The sequence below is a fragment of the Orbicella franksi genome, chromosome 9, assembly GCF_964199315.1.
Source record: "Orbicella franksi chromosome 9, jaOrbFran1.1, whole genome shotgun sequence".
NCBI lineage: Eukaryota > Metazoa > Cnidaria > Anthozoa > Scleractinia > Merulinidae > Orbicella > Orbicella franksi.
The window spans coordinates 13,786,729-13,810,028 of record NC_138153.1 but is presented as its reverse complement, the minus strand read 5'-3'; the positions used below and the strand labels follow the sequence as shown (position 1 = coordinate 13,810,028).

The following is a 23,300-nucleotide window of genomic DNA, read 5'->3' as shown; positions in this document are numbered from 1 at the left end:
GTTTCATGACAACTTAACAACACAATCAGAGGTTAACACTTTATTATTGACAAACCGACTAAATGTATCCTTTAAATACATACCGCGGTGCTTAAATAGTACTTACACATACAACAGATCTCATTATATTAACCATGAGAAAAATACTGTTTTGGTCTGTGCCTACAAAAATACTTTCTAAACTACATCTCTTAAAGTCGAAAAATATCTCCGTAGTTATACAAAAGATTAGAAACATCGTTTAACTTATAAAAATACGCTACGGATATTGTTTTCTAAAAAAGTTATCTAAAAGTGATACTTTTGTATACACTGAAACTCTCGTGATAAAGGACGAACAGTAAAATGTATTGTAAATTCTGGTCTGTTCGATTTGTTTCAGTGGATTGGGTAGTACAGGTAGTAGATGATGTAACAAAGACAAATACACAAATTATGGTAAACTAAGTGGTTGATATAGAAATTTCATCTAATATTTCGCCGAAAATGCAAGGACTATTTTACATCTTGTCGTACAGAACTGCATTTCGATAAATATAATATCTATACAAAATAATCTAGAAAACTTAAAGAGGGTACTTCTACGCCTTTCACCACGTCTGTCTTTTCCAGATATCATTAACTTGAGCACTGCCTCTTCATTCTTTGGCCAGTCCAATTAATCATGGAGTTTAAAGACCATTCAAAAGAGAATTTTTCGTGATCCATAGCACCCTGCCCTTGAAGCAACATATTAAGGCGAGAAAACGTTTAGAAGGCATTCCTCCTCGCCCTGAAAACGTTTAGTTACGAACAGACGTAAATATGTACAAATGGCCATGTATTTCACACGCGTATATATAGAAAAAAAAAAACATTTGTACTTTGAGGCATTCAGAATGTATGAAGTTACTCCCAACCAACCCCCTGAAAGTCTCCCATGGTACCCCCTCATAATAGTCATGACCAGACTCCAGTCTTCAACCCTGTACCTCCTTCAAGTCAATAGAGTGTCCTGTGTCTTCAAAACAATTGGAAACTCTTGAAAGCTGAAAGTACTTCCATATAGTTTTCATTTCAGTGGTCTAATCTGGGAAGTCTGTACTTGCAGATTCCAAGATATGAAATTTATAAGACTAAGACCTAAGGGAAGGGGTTAAATGCAACAGTCGTATTGCAAACTGTGTATTCTAAATACTCTCGACTAAATGTTACTCAGACTATTGGATCTACGTTAGGAACAACAAGAAAGAGCTCATGACTTAAGATAAATGCTAGTCAAACAAAACTTTCAATCAATACTCCTTCCATTCATGCAAATCTTTCCACCATAGTTAATAGAAGGGAATGGTTATTAAACCCGACAAAGTTCTTTGTTGTATGTTTTGTTCTCTTTTTTTTTGCCTTGACCGTGCACAAAACACAATAGTTGTTTACTCCGTACTGAGGAACTCTCCAGTAGAAACGTGCTGGTTATGTAATTCACGCATAGCGTATGAGCACAAAACAAACGATTGTGCACGGTCGTGAACCTTCCAACATAAATCTTGGCATGTTTGTTTGCTCCTTTGATGTTTGCCGGGCTTCATAACCACTCCCCTCTGTTAACTATGTTTCCATTGAATCCTAACACGTCTGACCACAGAAGTGTAACTATCACAACTACCTTGTTTTCCCGAAGAGCTCGTATCACAGAACTTTCATTTCAAGGTCCTGTCACTAAGAACTCGAAATAACACAGCATGTATTTTGGCAATAAATAGCACTAATTTCAATTTTCTTTCCAAGATCGAGGTTGTAGGTTAAAATGATTTTAACCTAGTTTAATTCTCAGTTTCCTTTGTCTTCTAATCCTAATTATTCATGATCCATGAACAATTAGGGTTAAGAGACAAAGGAATTTCATTTTCACCTGAATTTCATTTTGACCTACAACATATACACATATGCATGTTTGTCCTACAAGCTGCTTACTAGCCAGTAAGGTTTCGAGGGAAGAATTAATTTCTTCTCGCACCTGCCCCGTGTCCCTTGGCGACTGTTGACTTATTGACAGGTTATTTTTGTGTTATGCTCTCCAACAAAAACCTCAAGAAGAAAGGTGGTGACATAACCTCTTTACAGTAATTTTATACACTAGTAAGTTACGACATCTAAGTTCACAAGTACCTACCTACCTATATACACATACACCGAACGTGTACGCCAATTTCCCTAAAGTGTACGACACGGGAAAAACATTTATTACATTAGCACGGCATAAATTGATTTCACACCAGAGCCATGATTAGAGAATTCAATTAAAAATGAATTCATGTAAGCTTAGTGCGGATAAGCCATCATTTAGACTGCTAGAGTCCAGAAGGATTGAGATAATCTAGGATTAACATCAATTCTTGTAGATTAATTGAGTTCCATAACTTGACAGACTATTTGCATTAGATTATTTTCATCTGTGATTTAAGAGAATGTTTGTTTATGTAGTGAGCATTTTCCTCTTTGGTTTTTAACCAAAACAATCACTTTCTGAGATACACTGCACACAAGTATCAAAAATAGATTACACTATAAACTTAAGTCAAAAATAAACACGAAGTTCAACTCTGAATTTCTAAAAAACGATAGCTCTCGGAGTTCCATTCATCACATCACATGGAACCCCCAAAATGTGTTCAGAACTTAATGCAAAACATTTCTTCTAATATCTAATTAAGTGTACACTGATAAATTTCATCAAGAAATTCACAAACTCTGTTTTCATAGCTATATCAATACCACTCCATGGTTAGACATTCGGCGATGGTATGATGACGAAGATAAAGTAGTGCCACATTAAATTTAACTTATGCAGTGGTGCTTAGTTTTGTGCCTGACATTCTTGATGGAGCTGGGGCTGAAGTAGTCCTGAAAAATATATAAGAAAAAGTAAGAATCAGGACATTGGTCATGCTAAATCTGTTCCAGGACTGACACATCATCAGTGTTGGCGTCCCACTCCGATTTTTGTGAAATGAAGGGACAAGCAATGTTTACCCCTCATAATGATAATAAATAAATAATAAAAAGATCTATATAGCGTCAGTATCCACTGATCCACTGGTCAAGATATCAGGATGTGGTGGCTGAACTTGAGCGTGACTTCATGTCACCTACAACTCCATTGCAGGTGACATGAACATGTAAGATAAAGTCTAGTACGTCTGGTGCTACTACAGCATGGCTCATTAGTCTGGGATGGGCCAAGTGTCCCATACTACTGAAAGCTATTTCTATTTCCAGAGCATTATGCCACTACATGTAGGAGTCTTTGTACCCCTCCCTATTAATGGTATGCTAGTCTGTCACAGCCCCCCCCCCCTACCCCCCACCCCTTCAACCGCATCATTTAAATGTGTTTTAACAGCTAAGTGGATAGACGCATTGTCAGAGTGAACTGTCTTGCCCAATACAATGCAAGAACTTCAGCCAGGGCTCAAACATATGTTGCAGACATCCGATATCCAGTGTACCAACTATAAACATACATAATTTGACAGCAGCCTTACCAATTAGCTGGAAGGAACACTGTTGGCCTGCCAATGAACCCCTGAGGAGCGTACGGAATCCACTGGTCAGGATATGGTGGCTGAACTTGAGCGTGGCTTGATGGGGGGAACTGGCCAGTCATGTCTGCTGGGATCTGGCCTCTTGTGAGTGTGCTCACTGGGGGGAGAACATATCCAGGGGCAGGGTTGGCAGCAGGGGGAGAGGTAGCCTGACCAACATCACCTCCTGTAAGACAAAAAGATTAGACCAGGGTGTTTACACTCATGTTCAATAAATCTACTGCATGTATTTTCCCCAATTTCAGCCAAACTTAGCACATTTCCAATGGGGGAGGGGGGAAATTGCAACTGACAAGTAAAAAGGAAACCGCTGCATAAACACAAAACATTTTTGATTTGCAGTGTGCAATTTGGCACACAACTATAACAATTAATTTTTGTGGGAAACTAGCCATCAAGCTATCAAGCCCACTCAGAGTTAGTCAAGTGTACGTTCGTAATATACCTGCCAATGGTGAAGAATACAATTGAATATAATTACGGAATATCATACATTTCAACTGCGGGAAAGACATAAAGACATGAATGATCACAATGACTTGCCAGCACCCACATAATAGCTCAGTTGGTAGAGCACTGCACCAGTATTGCAGAGGCAATGGGTTTGAATCCCTCTCAAGCCTGAATGTTTTTTTTGGGCTTTAATTTCACAGCTACTTAAGTAGTGTACATAATTGCAATGATAATTCGTGTCTTTACATTTTTCACTCACTTCAGATATACGATCTGTTCATATATTCACTTGCACTATTTGATATTGTTAGTCAGATCATTTTTCATTTACAGTAGCTATTGTAGCCTTGAATTTACCACTAGCACCCAAATAGAACAAACAAAACTTACCGCTGGTAATGACTCGCTGATACTGTATTGGGCTACCTGAACACAGAGAAAAAAAAAAACAGAGAATTAGAAAGATTCATTTTATAATAAGATCCTTCTTTAGTGTTTTTCTTAAATTGAATTACAATATTTAAAGAGGAAACCACATCAGCCTTTTCATGCAGGTCCTCAATCCTAGTCAAACTGGAATTTGGAGATGTTGGTTTTGATGGACAGAGGAAAACCAGAGAACCCAGAGAAAAACCCTGCTAGCAAGGCAAGAACCAACAAGCTCAATTCTCATGTGGCACCAGGGGCCCGTTTCTTGAAAGTCGCGGAATCTTTTTGGGCCTGAAAAGCCATTTTTAGTTAATCGGTATTTAAAGACAGAGAGGTGCATACGCCTGACACTTCTTGTATCAAGAGAATCTCTGTTCATGTTAAAAGTACATGAATAAAACAGCTCTGCAGTCAAAACGCGTGAGATTTTGCTACGGCTTTTCGGGTGCAAAAACTTTTTGTGACCTTCGAGAAATGGGCCCAAGGCTGGAACCAAACCCAGGCCACATTGGTGGGAGGCAAGCACTCTCACCACTACACCATTCCTTCTCCCCCAATAAATTAACAGTTTGGTTGATCAATTGTTTTGATTTGTAAAAGATGGACTTTTCCAATAATTTGAAAGCTGTAACTTAAAATTGGTTATAAGGAATTATCTGCAGTAAGTTTAACCATCCAACCAGTATAACAAAGAGAAAATACAACGTAAATCTATATTTGATAACACAACTTTTAGGGACACCGTACAACAGCCACTGTAGGTAGGCAGGCAGGCAGATAGATAGATACTTACGTGAGGCATAAGAGGGTGAAGTTGTCATCACACTTTGCCCAACAGTAGAGTACCCTACTGAAGAAGTGTTTTGGCTAGCTGGGTGTGACTGAGTGTGGTCACTGAGGCGCATAGTATACCCCTGTCCATTAGCCATGGGATGGGAAGCTTGTATCAGATTACTGCTTGGGACAGCAATGAACGTTGGGCTGTGTGCCACAGCTGAAGATCGCATCATGTCATAAGACTGCTGCTGAACCTGTGGTGGTGGGGCCAAGTTGGGAATGCCCATGGTTGTATGCATGGCCATGTTGGGATCAGAAACTGGTTTAAGCTCCGTTAATTCTGCTTTTACTGGCGCATCCTGTTGACAATAAAACCCAGGCATGGTGTTAAAGTTCAGAAATCAGCTACATGAAATAATATCTACTGAGCGTCTACTGCATCATGAAATGAAAGCAAATAGTTTGTTTTCAGTAAAAGTCATAGCTGATAAAATAATATTCAAGAAATAGAAAACATGTACATATCATGTATTGTGTTTCTATTGAGTTACAAAACATGAATGGAAGTTTGGGAGACAAGAAATGCTGTGCGAACACAAGCCAAAAGATGAGTGTTTCCACAGCTTTTTCATGTTCTCCCAAACTTTCACGAGTGTTCCTATAGCTCAATAGGAACATGGAGAACATGTTTTCTATTGTCTACTTTGATAATCAAAATGTAAATTCTCATTGCTCACACCATCATTACATCAACAGCTCTTGCTAGTTCTGTTTCTATCAAGTTATGGAAATGCAATTTTTAACCATTCAGTGCGCATAGTTTCTTTGGGCTATTTTCTAAATAGTAATATTGGAAAATCCATTCACACAGTACATGTCCTGGTACAATGTCTGATCTTGACAATGATACGATTACTAAGTCCACTATACCAATCAAAGAAATTTACATGTAATCTCAAGATCTGTGAATACAACATTTCACTTGAAAAATCATTCAATGAATGCACTCTTGGATCCCTTTGCAATTTGTATGATAACAATTTTTGACCTTAAGCCCGTCTGTGTTACATTACACAAGCCACAAACTCACGTCATGAACTTGAGGGTATTGATGAGATGGAATGCTCTCATCATGAATTGGTGTGGGGTGATTTGGAGGAGGGCTTATCACAGTTGTAGGGTAACCAGTAGCTGAGTTAATAAAGGTTGTCGGCACTGTCTGGGCGGGGCTAGCTGCTGTGGGGCTTCCGATAGGAGGCACCTTTTCTTGCTTCCTCCACTTAGCTCTTCGATTTGAAAACCATACCTGCAAACAGGAAGGTGGAAGTCAGGACCCGTAGGGCAGTTCTGTTTGATGGCAATTTTGTTTTGATATTAAGTGTGATGAATGCAATTGCTAAAGTCAAGAACTTCTGAAAAAATTTCACTGTAACACTAATATAATTATATAAAACTTCAGGGAAAAGGTTTATCAAAGAGAAAAGTCCTCAAATTTTACTTTGAAATTCATAAGTGAAATTAATAAATGCTTGAATGCTTTGTTCAGAAGGAAAAATTCCAGTAAATTACTCCTGTTAACATTATTCAGCTGAGCTTCTGACCTTTGGATCACAAGCAGTTGTTACTCACAAGTGACATTTTCAATCCAGATAGTCAAAACACCTGAATATTGAAAGTGTTCCTGTAAAATTGCAACTAATGACCTTCTAAAATGAAACAATTGGTCAGATTTAGATAATTGCATAACAGTAAACCAATCACATCATCCTGCAAAGAATATAATGCCAAATGCAATAAGCTCATAATATGACTATTTTAACAGACTGAACTACATGCGTAAGCAGCAGTTACTGGTTACATGCCCTGTACAAAAATTACTCTTAATTACTTGCACAAAAACACAAGAGAAATTAGACCAGGTTAAATCCATCACTGCTAAGCTGGAAAATTAATTTGATACACGCCATTAATGTAAGTTGAAGGTTAACATGCCAGTGTCACTGAAGAAGAACAGAGTTACAGATGCAAAAGAACTTTAAAGCAATCACCATTTTCAGAAAAAAACTCTTCTTGATTGATCATTTTGGCAGCTTGTTTGCAAAACAGGACACTACACAAATGAAAAATCTAAGTTTGCCAAAATGACTGACAAAGAAACACAACCAAAATGTAAATTTCTTGTAAAGTGAGTATTTTCTCTTGTTTTTTGGAAGTTTTGTAATTCTAAGTATGCAATTTTCCTATTATACACAAATAAACTGGGGACAAAATTGCACTTTTTTGCACCTGTAACAATATTCACAAGTAACACAAATTATACCTGAATTTGAAGTAATTCATTTCCAAGCTTAGAATCGGTTAGTGTTTATTATGTTTTATGTCGATGATCATCATTAGGCAATTTGTTACAAACATGTCTCATGCAGTGATAGATAATCCCAGTTCTTTAAAGATCAAAACCGAAGCACTGCAATCTTTTTAACCTCTTTTTCCAGCATTAACAGCAATGACTTTAGTACCTGAATTCTTGCCTCAGAAAGTTCAACATCTTGAGCAAGCTTTTCGCGAGTGAAGACGTCGGGATAGTGTGTCTTCTCAAAAGTTTTTTCCAGCTGCTCAATCTGGTCACCAGAGAACGTAGTACGTTGACGGCGCACTATCTTGCGTCCATGGAGATCTGTTGGTGAAGTGGCATCTCCCTCTGCTTGGACCTCCTCTTCTGAATGGCTCCCTTTGGAGACAAAAGTTGAACTGTTAACACTCATCATACCTATCTAGAGGGTGACAATTAAGGTTTAAGTCAGACATAAATTGCAACATTTTGGGGTGTGAAATTTCAGGTGACTTTTCCTAGTAAAAACAAGATCTGCTGGAAAAAAAGACCTGATTTAGTTTTATAACTTATGACTATCCACTAAATAAGAATCAACTACCCATATACAGTCCCTAGCTTGATTGTCATCATGTAAGCTCTGAGAATTTTTGTTTTCTTACTCTGAGAACTTGATGCTGTAACAAGAAATCCACCATAATTTCTTTATTATTCAAGATTAACTGTTTGTCTGACAATGTATAGAAAACAGAAAGAAAAATTTGGTATCAATCATTCCTAGGAATAATTGAAGGATGGTGGTGCTGTGTCCTTCATCATATAGACAAAGTTTCAGAAAATATCCATACCCACTTGAGCTTTTCTTATTGAGCCAGTTCCCCAAAAAGTCTAGTTTAACTTTAGGCTTTCCTAAAGCAGACCCCCAGACCCTAACCCCCACGGTAGTCAATCAGTAAAAATCAATATTGAAAAACCACTTGATAAATCGATATCAATCGATAAATTGAATTTAAGTATTATCGATGTTATCAATCAATCGATAAAACTCAATACTCACACACTAGCGAAGTTTTAAGGTTATCGATTTCATCGGATTTATTGATCAACTTTGTTTAATTTGTTAGGTTACACTTTGAAAAGCTACATCCGTCAACAAGTTTGCACACTACATTGAAATTTATATCAATCAGTAAATTTCAGAGTCACAATTCTACACATTCAAGTCCAGGAGTGAACGTTCTCAGGGGGAAAGTAAATTTAAGAGAGGACAGTGGAATTGCCATGCTCGATTTTTCGAAGCTCCCGATTCTTAGAATCAAATATTGTTTCCCTCCACTCAGTCCGAGATTAAGTATACCCCTGATTTCAGTTTTATCGATTGACAACACCAGACTTACCCACAAGGGAATGGATATTTTTGAGAAACCTCACAATGTATCTGTGTGTCTTTGCAAAAAGTTAAAATTCAAAATAGCCTAAACTTGTCATCAGAGATTTCAAAAACTGGTTCGGCTAAAACACCAAATAAATAAAATAAAATCTGGAGACGTTTGAAGAGAAACAATTAGATAATGAAGGGATTAAGGCAATATGACGTGCGTGACAATTCTACTGACATCATACATGTACCTTACAAAAAAGATTTCAGTTTTCCAATTTAATTACATGTACTTGGATGACTAAAATTTCAAGAGTAAAGGTAAGAATTTTCCTACATTCCGAATTGTGTCTTCCTAGTTCTCTTACAGCGATTTTGTTCTGAGAAAACAACCCTGACTTTTCATAGCGTTTCCAATATTAAATTCGACTATACAGAGGCCTCGAATAGGTTCACAACTAATTCTCTTTCCGCTAGTTTCGTAACTGAATAAAAAATCTATAAAATGTTAATACAAATGAGAGTAAAAAGTGTACACAGTCATATTCTGAACGATCTTAATCCACTGACAAAATTACACCTATATGTAAACAAATTTTCGCGCGCGCGGCAACGATAAAATTACGAAATAATTATACGCATGTGCAGAAGGTCGTGTCTGAGTATAGGGTTTCCTCACGACAAAAAAAATTCCATCACACAACTTCGAAATAACAAATAAAACACGCCAAAATACCTGTGCTTTCTGCGCTCTCAACAGAATGTTTCCTTTTACTCGATGGAATGGAATTCGGCGGGTGGGCTCCCATTCCGAGTATTCCACTGATGGAATACGAACTTCGCGGTACATGCACACCACCACTCTCCACTTTCATATTAACTTCGGAACCTCCGTTTGCAATCTCTTCCTTAGTCGGGCTCATTTTGTCTCCACTGTTGATACGATTTCGAACAATTCTGTTGATGGAGCTCACACTGGGAACATTGTCAGATGAGCATACTCCTTCGCTTAAAAGCCGGTCCCGAATCTCCCAGGCAAACATGGTGGGGTTCGCACGCTTGTATTCGGCGATCTTGTTGACGACGGGACCTGTTGCTACCTTCGGCTTACTTCCTCCGATTACGCCAGGCCTAATGGAGCCAGTCTCGTAGAATCGGCATAAAATCTTACTGACACAACCGTGGGAAACCCTCAACTGCCGGGAAATGTCACATGGCCTTACTCCGCTCTGAGCCAACTCAACAATTCTCGATCGAACAACATCTGGTAGAGGTCTTCCATTGACGAACAACCCTCCGAGCTGGTTAACCCCTCCATGTCCTAAGGAGCAGTAAAGAAGCGCTTAGACTGTGCGTTCGGATTTGTTTTGCTACTAAACACAACATTCATTAACTACCTTGCTTCGTGGTGTGAGCCATTCCGGGGGACCCGTCGATCCGTGTGTATTTTGCCTTTCCAAAAATCACTCAGGCGCTTCGAGCTCAGTCAGGCGTTACTAAACACTGTCACTGGGCCGTAAGCGAAAACCTGTGAAAATCAAATAAAGAGCACAAATACTATCAAGTTTCTGCTGCAGATCACTGGAGCGTTTCAAGCACTGTAGAAAGCAGACAGAGCGAAGCCCTTTGCCAACTTCGCATTCCTATCACACACCTCGTGGTTTCGGACGTGAGACTTGCAAATGATCGCGCCCTTCAATTCCTTGGCTTTCGGAATATTGCAACGAACCCAAGTCAAAACTGATTGACAGATTTTCCCAAAACGAATTTTTGATTGGTTCGTTGAGAAAGGAATTGTTCTCTAAACCTAATTTGGGTGACCGGAAAACAATTAAACAACTGCCGATCTGTCATTCATCTATGTTTAATAGAAGTATTATCACTTGATAACCATTTTCTTCCCCCGGGATTTCGACCCAAAATTCTCAAGGCCGACCACCACAGTCAATATTTTGTGGGATTCCCACAGATGGCTTTCGCATTGAGTACGATACAGCGCAACGCTTATTACACGAGGATAACGATAAGGGAACGTCCGAATTTCCTGATTGTCACTGCGTCGAGATTGTGCGCAAAAAATTACCATATGTAAGCTGGCATTGTCTTTGATTTCACTTTGGCGCGCGTTTGTCACACTGCAAAGGAATCTGCGCCGAGGAGAAAGGCAGCGAGGTGCGATAAGCAGTAAACTGTGACTGATTTTTAGTTAGGGATCAGATATTTACTGTACCGTATCAGAGAACTACCTTAACTACACCACGCCATATATGCAGCGGGAGCAAAACTGGCGTCAAGCGAAAGTCGATGCAAAACAAACGCAAAACTATCAAGTAGGAGATTGAATATGATCTCGAACCCTATTGAAAAGCGCTCTTTGTGTTGGTGATGCCTTAATAGCGTCCTACAAAGCGCTTTTTCACAGCGAAGCTTGGCAACCAAATTTGCATCTCTTTGGCAAAATTCTTTTGTTGTTTTCCGACGAGAGGAAAGCGGAAAACGGCTGCACGAATAACGGGCATTGGAAACTACTTAGCGCCCACTGGCCATTGTTATGTTTTTATTATTTGTTTTTCGCGCAATAAATGATTGAGCCACTTTCGCCAATTTCATGCTAGAATGAAGCTAGGGAGTACAGACTAGCAATCTCGATTCGTTAAGTCGTGGCGAGCTGTTTGCGTTCGCAATGTTGGTCCTGAAAAATAACTTCTCGCAGATCATGGCACAATATAAGCGCATTTCATTATTGTTTTCCGACTTGCCCCTGAGCGTATACAAGACCTTTTGACTTCTAATTATGAAATGTGCAAGTTGTGAGATGAATATTAATATCCGGAGGGCGTGAGATGAATTTTTAAGAAGCTGTTGACTTGTTAACAAGCGAACACAGACACTTGATGTCTTGAGAGTCGGCTGAAAAGGCGCGAATTGGTTAAACAGCTCTTACACAGAAATTTGTCCTGTCGAGAATGATTCGGAAGGAAATCGCGGTTACTCTATTTTATCAAGTTTGACAGTGAGCGCTTTTCAAGACAGAAAATGCTCCCGGCTATATTTCGACAATTACTGTGGCATGTAGCGCAATCGCGCGGCAGATATTTGCAGGTCTTAGATAATTTACTGGCATTTCATGCTTAAAGTGGGTGAATAGTATATTGCCTTTGCGACAAAAATATTTAATCTAGCTTCCGTAGCAGTTTGGTTTGTACATTTTTCTTCATGGCGGGCAAGTGAAATTCCATTCTTCATTGGCGGCCAATGACGTCATCACATTGGCATTTTCCCTTTGCTCGAAAGCAAAGACATACCTCCAATATGTTCAACAAAACGTTTTGCCAGTGAAGTTTTCTCGCCGCATTGCACAAAAAAGTGCAGCTGTCCGAAAAAACTAGCCACGTGTCTATGTGGTGGAACATAATTTCGCTTAATCTCTATGTAACCAAAAAGAGATTTAACGCGCGGCTGGGTTTGAGTACAAAAAACGCGATATTAGGGCTTACATGCGTTCAAGCTCAGTGCCTGATTTTTTCTCGAATGAGCTCGTGCTGTTTTCTGGGATTTTTTTCTTTAAGATTCCAAAGGTTTTCTGACACTGTGGATGAAGTCACAAAGACATGATTTCGCTTGTTTTTGATTAGCATAAAGTATTGGAATTTTTAACCTATGTTCATTAATTAAGCCCTTGGGCTAACCATCAAATACTGATTTGGTTCATTCAGAATAGGTGGACTTTGCAATGAGAGTTATGATAGAATATAGTTCAGATGAGGCAGATGAAAAAGTTTTTAAGTTCCTCTACCCAGAGACAAGATTTACATGTTGCGCGGAAAATGCTTTTGACCTTTGAAATCCAAAGTGGCCAAGAAGGTGCTTGATCAAACGGAAAACGCTGAAGAGACTTTTGCACGCAAGAGCGCGCGGCATCAGGCACGAAATCAAGAGAGCGTTGCCTCTTAAAATGACCTATTTGTGGCACGAAGCCGTGCGGGTTGATAACCTCAACTGCATGATGACGAATTAGTTCCTTGTTCCTTCCCCGATGAAAGCGTGAGACGAAAGCGCTGATTACATCCTGTTCTCTTTGTTCAGTTATGTTTCTCTTTTATTAGATTTCGAAACTGTTTTAGAAGTGCTCTTCAATCATTATATAAATGTGCCATGCAAATATACAATAATGGAAACATGGGAAGACCTCGACAAACAGAAAACAATGTTAGTGGCTGTTCTAGAATTGTCTATTCTCAGAAGCAATAAGAACGAGATTTCAAGACTGATGCATTTGCGTGTATTGATGGCATGGCTCAAACGTCATCTAAGCGCTATATTCTACCTTTCCTGTGTTATCATTGCATCTTAACCATCCTTGAGGCACAGAAAGATAAGCATCTACAGGTTTTATGCCTCTTATATAAAACAAACTGTACCGTTTTGCTGTGCTGTGCAGTGCAGACAGTCAAGAGTTTCACGTATTAAGCAAAATTGCTTCCTCAACTCAGAAAACACACACTAGTCTTTGAACTAAAGTTTCGTTATGAATAAGGATTCTCTTACAGACTAAACAATATTCTTGATCGCAACACACATGTGCACCCAATTCCTCACTCTATGATAAATCCTTCGCTCAAATTAACTCGTTCTTTAACATCTCGCAGCAGATTCGCCAGTTCGCTACACATGTTTAGTGTCTTTCTGATGTTCAAGTTGACTGGTTTGCGGTTCAACTTCGGGCTTTTTAAACCGGGGTTCCTATCGAGTGCGTCAGTGTTAATTCGACGCAGATCAGCAGAGAGAGACAAAATGCTCGTTGCGTCTTCAGCTTAACTCGTTGCATGCTTCAGTATTCTAGAGCAGTGATGTGTGGCAGCAAAAGTCGCAGACTTCAACGGATACAGAAGTGTTTCTCTTCAAGCCAATGCCATGCTCTTTTGCTGAATTTGCTCGAGAAAAAATGACACTAACAACTTTTCAGTGCACAAACTATTTACCTTTGCACAAGAAACAACTTTATATCTCATATACTGAAGTCGAGTTACGCGCACGAGAAATTCCGTGAGCTGTTTAAGCCCTATTTAAGTCATTCCCTTCCCCTGAGATCTTGCCGTAGTTTATCAACTTAAGTCTTAAGATTTCTCGCAAACGTTCAACCTCGATCGGTTTAACCTTCAAGCGCACTCAATTTCTTCACTGCACCTCGCTGTTCGTTCCGATAATCAAATTCAAAGGTATTTACTGGCTTATCACAGATCACTGCACTATTCTACCCTAACTTCACACCTCAGTCGAATGAATCCGTGTTAAACCAATGAACCAGAAATGTAAAACAAAATCGTCCCTGTCTTCGACCACATCTCACCAAGTGGTATTTTCATCGGATATCGCGACTCGATACGGAACGACGGTTTGACTGTCCCGGTCTTAGTCACATCGAAGGCGAGAGGCTCGCTTGCCTTCGTCTTCGGCAAATATTTGCGTAGTAAACACAGGCTCGTGTCTAGGCGTCAGGAAGGATTTGTGGACGAAATTGTTTGTTTGCCAGAGATTTATCACAACTATAGTCAAGCATGAGATAGCAGGAAAACATGCGAAACAAATCGTTGAAAAGAACGCAGCCAACAGACACAACGCGAATTAGCTTTGCTATATCTGGATGCGTTTCGAAACTAGGCGAGTAGAACGCAACCAAATTCCTTCACATGTGTACAAAGGAACAAATTTGACCACAAATTAAACTAAAAAAAAATCTCTCTCTATCTCTTTCTAATTGTTTAAGTATGCTAAGTGAAAAGGAACACAACAAACTATATTTCAAGAGGACAAAAAATAGCAACTCACTTTACCTTTTTAAGCGAGTGTGCTCAGCTCGCTTGGCTCCGGCAAATATTCTTGACAAAGGTATAAGAAGTTTGTAAAGGGTTTGCCAATAAATAGGGAGTCATAGAGTGCTCTCTCTTTGTTATGTATATTAGATGCTTGATTAACTAGCTCATAATATACTCCACTAATGTTTTTTCGCCTGGAGCTATTTGTCAGATTTATCCGGCTTTAACCACGGCAAGTTCAGCTTGACGCAAGGTCGCATCTAAAGAAGCATCAGTTCTTTCCACCGCTACAATTGTTAATTTCTATTTTGCAATATTTTGGGAAAAAGTATCGATATCATAAGTTTCGTCTAATTTCACGCGCTTTCGTGCAAGTGTCGACTTTTGCAATCTATTTTTAAGAAAGTTGAATAATGTTTTTTTTTCCTATGCAATTGACGTAGTTGTGGCCTCTGTTGTTTTCCGGAACAAAAGACGAAACATCTCGCCGATTGCGCGCATTTCTTGCTTTAAGCATCCCGTCTACGCTGCCTATTTCCTTTACAATAAACGCAACGTGCTTCAAGCCCGCTACCATCTGCAGATTGATTCGCCTAAGCTTTACATAAATGCCAAAATGGGCACATTGTTAATTTGCTTAAAGCATGTTTACGCCTGATTTCAAACGCTGAATCAAGCTCCGAGATACCTCAATATTACAACCAAGCTGGGATCTCTTTTCAATTTACTGATTTACAAGCAGCGTTCTGATTGGCTAACAGATTAGTAGAGCATTAACAAAAAGCCGACTCGCCTGCTCTAATGTAGGAGCGAACGCGTTATTTTTCATCAGATATCTGCTTCTGTGCGCATTCCGCAAATTCACTTCTCGAGGGTAGTTTGTTTGTAACACATTAATTTTCTCTTCATTTACGTTGAGCTGACCCCGCTATTGTCAACTTGGTTGAAAGGGAGGTCATGGGCCGCCCATTGAATTTTAATTACCTGTTGTGGTAAAATTATTCGATAACATGCACAGACCTCGCCTTTTGTGAAAACAGCTTTCTAAGATAAGTTATGCCTTCTTCGATTCTTTTTTTAATTATTGGGTTTCCCCTGATTCAAAATACCTTAGGAGCGACATTAACCCGAACCCGAACATTGCACATCCTTTCCAGCTGACGTAGTTATCTTAATGTGACGAAAACATCTTTAAGTGTTTGACATTAAATTAGGTAGCAACCTCTCTAGATAGCTAGCTATTAATCTAGTTAGTGTGTTTGATGACTGCAAATAAATCAATCGCTTATCCTGCTACTACTACTACTACTATGGAAGCAGCTCTAGAACCGTTAAATTATTGTATACACAGTTACAGTTTATGATTTTATTACCATGCGGTTGATCTGTGCTCAAAGCAATTTTTTGGGTCAATTTAACCTTAAACAAGGTTTTCACTAAGTTAAGCATGAAGCCAAAAGTACAAGTCTGTTAAAGGTGACCGGCGTCCGATTCACTCGTAAGCTTTGAGCTATATTCTAAAATGCTGCGGTGTCACTCTCTAGATGGGTCAAGAAAGCTAATTTCATTTGGCGAACGACATCGATATTAGTCTACCTAGACTAAACAGTCGTTACATAAAATCTGACACAAGGCTTTGCCGTTTCCCTTGATGTTCAAGTGTACATTTAAAAAGATGTTGGCTGCCGTCACCAAGCTTCATTAAACACGAGAGTTGTGCGTTTGTTTTAAACTCTTGACGAGGCGCGTTTTTAAATAAAGACTGAATCCCTCAGTGCGTCGCGCGCGCAAACGTTAACAATATATATAAAACCCCTGGTATAAACAAACACGAACCGAATTAAACCCGCTGAAGGATTTATTTGTACGGATTTACGCTTAACTAGCCAACCTCGCATTGCGTTTAATTCGACAACTGCACGCAGATTTACTGAGCTTAACCTATTCACGAAAAGAACTTTTCAAAGTTTTCAAAGAGTTTTAAACTATAAAAACCCAGTTTAAATGATAAGAGGAGTAAATAAACTCAATATCTGTGTATTTCTGGTGATTTCTGGGCGGTTTTTATCAATTCATGACGCTGCATTTTGAAGACTGAAAACACTTGACGGATCAGCAAGCTTAACCGTTCGGGATGGCCGAGCGTGCTTAAATGCGTACAATGCAGAGTCTCGCTTCTATGACTTCCATCGCGAGCGCTGCATACGTGCCGCGCGAACAATAAGTGATGCAGACCAAAAGTTGATTAAAAGAGTTAACAAGGGTAGGATATGGTAGAAGAATGCAACGTCTTGCCCTGGGGGAAGTTTTTGCTTATGCATCACGCAAAGAATTAGCGCGTAATTTGTTTAAAAGACCATCGCTAAAACGAGCGCTATTTTGAGTTAACGATTACTTTCTATCATATACATTCATCTCTGACAAGTGAAAAGGCAATCACTCACAAAGTTGTCATTTAAAGATCATATCGTGCGTCAAGCCTTCGTTACGATTGTTTCTGTTGCCATGGTGATTCCAATGAGGCGGGAAAGGAGTCATTAAGAGGCAGACAACTGACGGCATGTTAATTTCACCTAAACAAAAAACGCTTCGATGTACCATCCTAAACTAACACGTAGAAGGAAGGAACAGTTTGAGGTTTTTGAACTAGAAGCTTCTTGAATACCGATTTTATACTTCCTCTCCATGCCTGGTTAACAATATAACAGCTTGATTGTTCCTGGTTCCTGTGGAGGTTTGGTTACGCAATTTCTTGAACTTCCCTTATAGAGTTTACTGCATTCGCTCTACGTGACCTACTTGCGTTGCATATTGTACATGTTTCTCGCCCTTCACTTTTATTTAATCGCTATCACTTACAAGATAGATCATTATGAACAATTATTCATCAAAGTTGCGGTAAGTAGTGCACGACAGCTACTAAGCCGCGAAGGGGCGTGGTAAATATGCTTCGGTTGTCATGGACAATAAGTTCAATAATTACTTGTTATGTATCGCACCGGGGGAGGGGAGGGAAAATTGATGAACCCCAGATCAACTCTTGTGTTTCCATCGCTCTCTCTTCCTTCCCCACCCCCCACCACTCCACCCCACCCCACAACTACCCTCTTCATCTTCCATCAATCACAACTGTTGCAAGGTAACCTGGCACTGAAAGAAAAACGTTGGGAGTGGGGACGTGCGTGAAATGCACCAGCACCCTGTCCGGAAGTAGTGAGGTTATACTCCTGTTCCCATCAGGCTTTATCGAAACGCGATTCAAGCACTTGCTCAGAAATTGACGTCATGTAGTTTTGATCGGACTTTGAGCTTTAAATAACAAGGAAAAACCTGTAGAACAGGAAAAGAGTATATGAGAGTTCAATGAGTGTCATTTTGTTCTGCTCGTGGTTAAACCACGGATTGCACAAAGCTGAATTAACATCTTTTGGCTGTCAGACGAGCAAAAACTGCCAACAAAAATTCCTCGCATGACTGAATGGAGTGCTTGTAAAATAAAGTTCTTCTCAGGCATGTTTTCAGGCGTTGTATGTAAAAAATCTGCTTGAGGTAGTAGTTGCCTATGTAAACGGTAGCGATGTAGGGTGAACTACATGTAACTTACTAGAATGTTTGTGAGGCCGTTTTGTGTGATTAGAATCCAAAATTACTTTTTTACATGTGCGCGCGCACGTTGGAAATACAAACTTCTCTTGATTAGCTCGCCGCTGTGACACACACCATGAGGGTAAGGTTAAAGTCTGCATACGAGCCAAGTGGCCCATCAGGCCGGACCATCCTTATCCCAGTTTCTGAAACATGAAGCGACTAGGAATATTTCTACTCACCCCTGGATGAGATGCTAGTCCATCACCCCAGCATCAAATTCGCCGGGACTCATTTGTACACATGGTTGGAGAGAGGCGCTGTGAGAGGAAAGTGTCTTTCCCAATAACACAACACAATGTCCCAGGCTAGGGCTCGAACCCGGACCGCTCGATCCGGAGTCGAGCGCACTAACCATGAGGTCACCGCGCCTCCACACTCGACACAGAGTACATTGTACTGAAGATGTGATATTTACAACGTTTCGCGACGGAAGGTGATTCTATAGCTTCAGCCTGTTGAGTCGTTTTAAAACTTACCAATAGCAAAATCCCTCCTATATGCCATGAATAGTTGTCACTTTACTGAGCTTATATCTTTCAAATGCGATCGCGGCATTTTCTAAATAAGGAATAAGAATCCTAACGCGCGCAGCCACGTCACAAGTTTCATTTATGACGCAATTATTTTGAAAACAACTCTAATTCAAGATTAACTGGCAAGGAAGAAAAGGCTGAAAGTTTTTCATCCGTTTTAATTTTTACTAACCTTGGTTATCTGAAAAGTATAGAATTGCCATAATTGTCAAAGAATGAAATATTTGAAGTACATACTTGGCGGTATAGCTTTAACAGCCGCAGTAGCGGCAATCTCTGTTGTTATCTACAAATGGTGGAAAAACAGTGGAAAGGTAAGTATCTGTTGATGAATCAGGTTTATTTTCTGCGAAAAATTGTTTTTGATATCTGAGTACCGTCCACATCCATACGTTTACACTGCTAGAAAAGGTTTCCGAATTTTGACGAATCCAGAACGCTTCAAAGTTCTTTTTATTCTTTTCAGTTATTTTTCGTTCAAACTCAGGAAAATGAAACTGAGATAAGACAATTTCTTTGTTTGTGGTTTTAATCTCACTACTGACGTGTGTCTCCGTTTTAAAACACTATTTGAGCAGTCCTTTCCTTTCCTTTAAGTCCGCGAAGAACGGCGAAGGCAGTTTATTTTTAGCCTATATCAGCAGATCTAGGGTGGGTTGGGGTTTTATGCGGCAAAAACGTTGTTGGATTAGCCATTGCGAAGAGCTTTAAATAACGAAAGTCCATGTTCCTAGCTCCCCTTTTTTAGATTTGCAAAATTTCCTGCGAGGTAACATTTCGTCTAACACTGAAGACACACGTGAAAGTGAAACAACTATTCTGTCTCTGAAAGTGTGAAATAGAGAACTGGGGACTAAAATAGTTTCTAGTGAGTAATAAGACTTCTCCACCGGGTTAGGCCTACCGTCCACACTAATCCGTCACGAAAACGGAGCTTTTCAAAAGCGTTCTTCAAACCGGAGGAATTTGAAACCGCCGTCTTTGCGTTTTAGTGTGGACAGAAAACTTTTTCAAAACGGAGCTTTTCAAAAAGATGACATCAAGGTAATCATGTGATTTCCCTGCAGGAGTTTTTCTCAAACACAAATCCAAAATGAGCGATGATTGTTGCGTTTTCAAATTTCCCCGGCGTAATGTCGACGGGGCCTTATAAATCGTAGACGTTGATTATTCTGTGTTTTATTTTACTATTTTTGCAGGGTGAAGAGGATGAGGATGACGAAGAAGACAACTGGCCTGAACTGAGGTATGGAATTTACAAGAATCCCAAACCGGGTCCTTCTTGGAGACTGGAGCCTGGTGAATACTACAATCCCGCACCACTCCCGACAGATTCGAACTAAGGTGCTGCTTCAGCGCTGCGCATGACATCAGTGGATCATCCGCTTGTAAGTAGAAACACATACTAAGTATGCTACGTCTTATACACGTAAGGTTTTTTTTGGGAAACCTCAGTGAAACTTACTTTGATTTCATTTTTACCTAGTTTGTAATCTATGCTTTGATTATTTCTTCCAGATAAATATCATCTCGAAGTAAAAATGTTTTGTCTACTTTTTGACCGTTTGAAACATGCAACAATCTCAATTTAATAATTTACTCACCAAATTTTAACCGATTTGATAAGGTCTTACCTCTTCTGATAAACGTATAACAGTATGAGCTCTAAAGAAAGTGTTGTCCTATGGGTTTGTCATATCTAAATGGTTAGTTTAGCCCGTGGAAAGTAAGCTCTCCAGACAAAAAGCTTTAAAGGGCATTTCGACAAATTAATTGCGTAATGTTTGGACCACTTCGATTTTTTAGTCTTGAATATAAACATATTTCAATGTGTCATAACACAAATAATTCTTGAGTATCGTGTGTCTGAAAATAATTCACTAAAAGAGTCCTTTTGGCGAAATAAAAGAAGAGAATAAAAAAAGAAAAAGAAGAAAAAAAGAAAATTGGAATTCTCCGTCCTGTCGCTCCTAAATTATTCGGGCAGAGATTGGGAAACAGTTTACCAGCAATTAGGCCTAGTTAACACTAGCTACCTGCCTCGTTAAGCTAGCAGGACTCAGTAGGGTAAAGGTGCACGACTTATTTTTCCAAAAAAAAGCTGACATGGTGAACAAAACAAAAATTTTAAACAAAAATTGTACAAGATCCTAGTTTAGCTTGCTCCACGCTTTTCCTACCTCAGTGCCAAAGTCAACTGGAGAGTCGTCCAGTTTCCAGCTCCCAAGGAGCAAAACATTAAATCCAGTCTTTTATATGCAACTTCGATCCCAGGCAACTTTTTTCTTTAAGCCAAAAATACGCTCTCCGGACGAGGGTCAGTGGATGACACTATAGGAGAAATAGAAAGAAAATTCTCGTTCAACCAAGCCTCGCCTGGCGACAGATTTACTCGGCTACACTTCCAACCGATACTGTTGGTTACATAACACAAGTGTATCAAAATGTTGCCTCGATAATATACAATTCAATTTATCACATAGAAATTAGCTACAAGGCCAATATCCAATTTAAAGTGAAGTCGAAAGTTTTCTGTATTGGACCGGTAGGTCATGATAATGGTTCTGATAACAGTTCCGCTACATTAGGTTTATTCTTAGTATCAGCGACTATTTATTACATACGTCAGTTACGGACGAATCAATATTGGTTTATGGGAACGTGATATTTCCCATCAAAATTAAATTGTGTTTTCCAACTGCCATGCACACTCAATTCCATTGTTTATGAGCCAATTGGATGTGAGCAGAAGTCTCGTGCATTTGTTCTAAATAAATCCTTCGTGGCGAATAATAAATGCTAAATTCGATATTATCTGTGTAAGTTTGTTAAAATGGTCGGCTAAACTACAGAATACAGGGCCACTTTTAATCATCCACTGAACGAACCAGCTCGTTTGGCTCCTTTCCTCCTTTGTCATCCACTGCCGCGCCAAACGAGCCATTAATTATATAGACCTTTAGGACTTAACGCATATATAGATTATTCCTCGTTCTTTCATCCACTGCCGAACCAAACGAGCCGAATTCTGTCTTTGAAGATTGGCCGTCAGTCATTCTGCTCACCCAAATAATAGCTTGAGCCCTTGAGCCACCTTCGGCGGTTGCGCAGTACAAACTGCTGTCCTACGAAAAGCATACCATGAGAGTCTCACTGTTCGTAGTAAAATCGGCAACGCGCAAGTTGTGCTGGCTCTATTAATACCCAACTCGAAAATTCTGGTTATACTTCGACGAGGAATAAGATATTTTGTTCAGAATAATAAAACTATTTTCTTACCAGGCGATAAGGCTTGGCGAGCGAGTTGCAAGGAGCAGGCTATTCAGTTTACGCGCCAAACTTATAGTTTTGAGGCCAAAAAAAAATTCATATTCTCTATGTGGCTACAATCTTGTGGTTTCTGGCATTTTAAATCCCTTTTTGAGAAAAATGGCCACAGTTAAAACGAAAAAATAATTATCTGTCATAGCTTGCACATGTACAGTTTCGGCGGTGAAACTATATGTCTGCATATGTTGCTTATGTTTATGAAGCCTGCGAACTCAACGTATTTCCGGGTCTCGCTTGTCTCCACCGAAACAAGAGCCGAAAAAAACCGGATGCTCTCGCAGGCTAATGTTTATACTTATGCCTTAGTGAAAACCAGTCTACCAGCCTTTAAGTGTCACGTCCAATTAGAAAAAAAACACAAGTCTGACTAAGTGTGTTTTAATAAAAGCATCAAGAGTTTTCGTGACAGCCATATTGATGTGTCAAACAACACGAAATAGTTGCATAAGAAAGGATCTCCTTTCCCACGGGAGGGAAATGTTATTGTTTGGGAACACTAACAGGCCGCCGTGACCTCAAAAGCGTCAGTGACATCTCTCTTCTCCTTCTATTAGCATTATTCCAAGGCAATTTTTCCCCAGAACAAGCATCTATTGGAAGATAGTTCCAGTCCAATACCGAGAATACAAACATAGCCTACTGACTGTTTTGAGCCTACAGTTTCAATAGAGAGGCATCTGCTGAGTCGTACTTGGTCTAGTGTCTAAGTCCTTTAGGGCTCATCGGCTAGTACTGACCGGGCAACCAAAAACATCTGGGCACTAATCTTTGACGACAAAGTTGCTAAGTAACTTTAAAGTGATGTGGAAATGGGAATGCTCAATTTTGAGGATTTTGGATATCAGTGTGTCAACACAGGTGTTGTGTTCTTCTTCAGTATGGAGTGCTTTCGTCGATACCTTTTTTAATTTTACGCAAGAAGAAGCAAAAATGATATTCTGGATATAATATATGAAATGACAAAAACTTGTCAAAATTTTCTAGTCAGGGAATTCTTCGCAAGCAATACATCACAAATAG

General features: G+C 39.5%; 1 protein-coding gene across 3 annotated transcripts; it reads right to left on the bottom strand.

Moving 5' to 3' along the window:
* Positions 1 to 27: 27 nt before the first annotated feature.
* Positions 28 to 15,113, bottom strand: LOC145498047 (paired box protein Pax-6-like). Of its 3 annotated transcripts, none has more exons than XM_081477923.1 (9): positions 14,788 to 15,113; positions 10,351 to 10,481; positions 9,690 to 10,274; positions 7,763 to 7,974; positions 6,334 to 6,549; positions 5,260 to 5,602; positions 4,428 to 4,463; positions 3,525 to 3,750; positions 28 to 2,883 (listed from the first exon to the last, which is right to left on the bottom strand). In XM_081477923.1, exons 2-9 carry the CDS (start codon positions 10,370 to 10,372, stop codon positions 2,823 to 2,825), a joined length of 1,701 nt encoding a protein of 566 aa, XP_081334049.1. In that variant the 5' UTR covers positions 10,373 to 10,481; positions 14,788 to 15,113; the 3' UTR covers positions 28 to 2,822. The 3 variants fall into 3 exon arrangements, with proteins under 3 accessions (XP_081334049.1, XP_081334051.1, XP_081334050.1); XM_081477925.1 differs by having other exon boundaries at positions 7,775 to 7,974; XM_081477924.1 differs by lacking the exon at positions 14,788 to 15,113 and adding an exon at positions 10,608 to 14,757.
* Between the last annotated feature and the right edge of the window lie 8,187 nt (positions 15,114 to 23,300).

What these genes read in the sequence shown, in the direction of transcription:
- LOC145498047 (XM_081477923.1), bottom strand. Translation starts at nt 10,372, where the DNA reads ATGGCTCACACCACGAAGCAAG. An exon ending in TGAGAGCGCAGAAAGCACAG is followed by an intron (nt 7,975 to 9,689) that starts GTATTTTGGCGT and finishes TTGTCTCCAAAG; the next exon opens with GGAGCCATTCAGAAGAGGAG. An exon ending in TTTCTGAGGCAAGAATTCAG is followed by an intron (nt 6,550 to 7,762) that starts GTACTAAAGTCA and finishes TCCTGTTTGCAG; the next exon opens with GTATGGTTTTCAAATCGAAG.